General features: G+C 58.5%; 1 protein-coding gene across 1 annotated transcript in view; it reads right to left on the bottom strand.

Moving 5' to 3' along the window:
- Positions 1-141: 141 nt before the first annotated feature.
- The window catches only part of ATG9A (autophagy related 9A), a 9,883-nt gene continuing 6,243 nt past the window's right edge, over positions 142-3,781 (bottom strand). Inside the window, exons 9-13 of the mRNA XM_017727095.1 lie at positions 3,733-3,779; positions 3,194-3,311; positions 2,802-3,024; positions 2,517-2,659; positions 142-2,412 (exon numbers count right to left, since the gene is read on the bottom strand). Coding sequence (XP_017582584.1) covers positions 2,407-2,412; positions 2,517-2,659; positions 2,802-3,024; positions 3,194-3,311; positions 3,733-3,779 — 537 coding nt within the window. The 3' untranslated portion in view covers positions 142-2,406. The remainder of the gene's footprint in view (positions 2,413-2,516; positions 2,660-2,801; positions 3,025-3,193; positions 3,312-3,732; positions 3,780-3,781) is intronic.

Genomic DNA, 3,781 nt, shown 5'->3' with positions numbered 1-3,781 from the left:
GGCTGGGACTACGCTCCTTGGAGCTCCCAGTGCCGCCGGAGCAGCCGGCAAGCTCCTCACTGCCATCTGCTACCACTGCAGGCCGGGCCAAGGTGGGCTGCACGGTACCACAGAGCGAAGGGAGACTCGAACACAGGCAGGGATGATACACCCCATCTTTATTAGACGGCTATACAGCTGTACAGCAAGGGCACGGGGGTACAATACCCAGGACCCCCATGCCTGCACATCTCAGGAGGAGATGAGGAAGAGTGGCTCGCCATGCACATGGGACACTGACGACACAAGCAAAACATGCGGCAAAGACTTGGGCCTGCTGTGCCTGGCCTCTCCCTCCTGCCAGCCCAGGGAAAGATCCAGAGTTTCCCCCTGCCCCAGGGCACTGCCTCCAGCCGTTCAGCTGTACAGACCAGCAGCGACTCCATTGGGAAGCCCAGACACAGTGTCCCATAGGCCCAGTGAGGGGAGGCAGCAGCCTGGGTGCCAAGAGAAGCCACTGGAAAATCTGTGCTGCTGGGAGATGTGCTTTCAGCTTCCTTTTATCAAGCCATGACAGTCCCAAGCTGAAGCTGCTGTGGAGCAGATGCAGCCACTTCTCCGTGGAAGGACCCCAGCAGCACCCAGGTCCACAGAGCCCTGACCCCAGCACTCAAGAGCTGATCCCCACTCTGAGCTCTGCTTTAGCACGCACTGCTTGATCTCATACAGACCCCAGAGCAGTGGTAGCTCTAGCCCTGCCCAGCCATCCCCATGGCAACAGGGAGCCTGCTACCCCCCAAAGAGCCTGCTCCTGTGCAAGCCCCCTTAGCCCTGCTCATGCCCAGGCTACCTGGGTGTAGAAGTGCTGGCAGCAGGTGGCTTGGAGCCGTCCCAGGCTCAAAGGGCAGAGGGCAATAACCCTGGCAGGAGAAGAGGGATGGCAGAAGGAAGAGGGAGAGAAGAAGAGGGACAGCAGAGGAGGATGTGCAGTGGTCGCAGAGGGCATGGCAAAAGCAAGCTGCCCCTGCCAGAGGCAAGGGGAATGGAAAGCAAGTTGTGGGCAGGAGTTAGCTGGGATGCAAACCCCCAGAAACTGCAAAGAGAAGAGAGGGAGAACAGAAGGATGGTGGGATGTTCTTGTCTGAGGTCACACTGCACAGCTGGGATCCTGATTCCCCACCACCATCCCAAGGCTGGGCTGAGTTGTGCCTCTCCCTTCTGGGTTCAGGATGCCCCTCCTTGCTCTGCCAGGCATGAGACAGCTGCATGGTGTATGGTCTCCACAGCAGCTGAAACCATATTGCAAGCAAAAGGAAGGTTTCAGGAGGAAAGGAGCTGGGAACCTCTGGGTGAAGATTCGAGGTGAACCAAAGCCTTTGCCTGGGAAGAGGAAAGGCCCAGTTCCACAGGAACAGCTGCATCAGGAGGACAGACCCAATACGACAGCACCTGAGCATGGGGAAAGAGGCCTTTTCTGGGCCTGGGGAAAAGGAACCAACACACCCTTCAGGGTGGGCTCTGAGGGGGCTGTGAGCACTCCTGGAAGATGCTGGGCTGCTCCACACTGGGGTGTCTTTGGCACTGCAGGAGGGCCCACTAGTAGCCCACATCCCATGGGTGCCACACATGGGGAGGATGCTGCTGCCCCGGCACAGAGGCGTCACCCCAATGACCTTTCCTTTCCTTGGCATGCAGGGAATGGGGCAGCTGTCATGAGTCAGGGAAGAGCTGCAGCATCCCTGGATCAAGCCAGAGCTGTTCCCACCAGCTCTGTATCCCACCTGTACTCATACCAGCAGCAGACACCAGGGCCCATCCCTCTGCAGGGTGCTAGGGCAGAGCGTTGGGTGACTGCCCCACTGTTGTCCTGATTGGGCTGAAGGGCACAACACTGGTCCTCTCTGGGAGGACTCACGTGGTCCTAGGCACCTCCTCAGGGCTGCAGGCAGGGCAGTGTGGTGCTACAGGCTGAGCTAGACCACCCTCAACAACTCTTGCCCTCATTTTGGTGGCAGGTCCCAGCTTCGGGTGCACATCTCGATGGAGCTGATGCCATCTCACATCCCTCTGAAGAACAGCTGCTGCTGCCACCTCCAAGTCAGTCCACTAGCAGCTCCTCACTGCTAGTCATGTCAGCTTCCACAGGCTCTGCAGAGATCCTCCGACATGGACAACACAGATGTGAACATGGACACAGGTTATGTACTCACACACGCATTCACCCCACAAGTCAGAGTGGCGCTGACTTGACACATGGCTGGACACAAGGTGCCACAGCAAAGCCGCCAGCCTGGCAGTTTTGTCTCTTCAGCAATTGATGGCAACAAAATGTCCACTCAGGACCGGAGAAGAAACAAGCTGATGCCGCATCTTGCTGCCCAGGTGGCTCCCAAACTGCAAGCCCCATGAGATCCCCAGTCTACCAGGCTATACCTGCAAGACAGAGAGAATGTGGCACCTACTGAGACCACCTGCCAGCACCCCAACCTGGCATCAGAGCACACCTTGCCGCTCTCGGCCATAGCCATCACCCTTACCTTGTGGATCTGTGGCGGAAGCTCGTCCTCTGAGCTCTCCTCTGGCACGGGCTCTGGGTGCCTCGCTGACTGCCCGTCCTCGGCCCAGCCTCCCAGAGGGAGGCGGGAGAAGTGTGATGGGGCCCTGTGCACTGTGCCTGGGTCTGCAAGAGAGGCAAGATGTTAGATTAGCTACTTGGGGGACTGCCAGTGTCTCACAGCAGGCAGGCTGCTCGTGCCAGTCCATAAAGGGCATCAGTTACAGAGCTCTGACCTGAACTCAAACCTCTGCCCTGGCTCCTGTACCTGTGATGCCACCGTATCGCCGCTGGAAACCAGTCTGCAGTGTGGCCGTCTCCTCGGCAGGCTGCCGAGGTGAGGAGAAGGGGTAGCTGGCAGAACGGGGAATGGGGACAGGGCCACCCCGCTGAGCGTCCAGCTCCTCATGGGCGCTCTCCCCACTCTCGTCACTCTCTCTTCGATGCCAAGTATGCCGCTCGGGCTCCAGCTGGGCATGCTGCTTGTGCAACTGCAGGCCAAAACATGAGTGACTCAGCTGTGTGGGAGAAACCAGATGCCCAAACACACCCTCTCTGCAGCACTGCATACACACTGGTTTTCTCATCACAACAGACAGGGCAGTCCCCTGCCTGCCTTGCTCCGTGCCCCTCTGGCCAGCCCAGCTCTGGGTTGCTCACCTCGTGCATGTAGAGTGCATGAAGACTCATTTCAGTGGAGGCGTACTCCGACAGGATCATGCTCTGCAGTTGACCCTCCCAGGCGCTGCTCCCCGAACTCACAGTCCTTGCATCAGCACTGCCATGGAACACACCAGTAGTGTTTGCTACCCAGGGGCCCCCACACTGCCCAGCCCCTCTCCACTCTAATGTCAGGCTCACTGAGATCAGCTCCGGAGCTGGGTACGAAGAGGCTCTCTGCAGCATCTCCCCAACTACACAAGGTGACCAGCCCTGCTATGGCACTGCCTCTTCCCTACATGGGGGTCTCTCACCTCTGTGGTACCTACAGGAGAACAACAGGACCCTTACCCTATCCTTTGGGGCCAGCCTTAGCACCTGGCACCTAGCACCTAATCCTGGGTCTTACTCTGCTTGTGAATGTCCCTTGCTGTCCAAGATAAATGCCAGCATGCATCTAGGACAACAGGATGCAATTTGCACAAAGGGTAAAGGAATGTGCAAGGTGTCTGGCTGCCCTTCTCCAGCCAGCAGCTTACCCAGAGGCTGTCCTGGCACTGGGGGCACGAGGGCGGGGCCCCTCTCCCT

The sequence above is a fragment of the Corvus brachyrhynchos genome, unplaced genomic scaffold (genome assembly GCF_000691975.1).
Source record: "Corvus brachyrhynchos isolate BGI_N302 unplaced genomic scaffold, ASM69197v1 scaffold490, whole genome shotgun sequence".
NCBI lineage: Eukaryota > Metazoa > Chordata > Aves > Passeriformes > Corvidae > Corvus > Corvus brachyrhynchos.
Note: the sequence above shows the minus strand (reverse complement) of the source record. Positions and strands in the feature narration are given on the sequence as shown.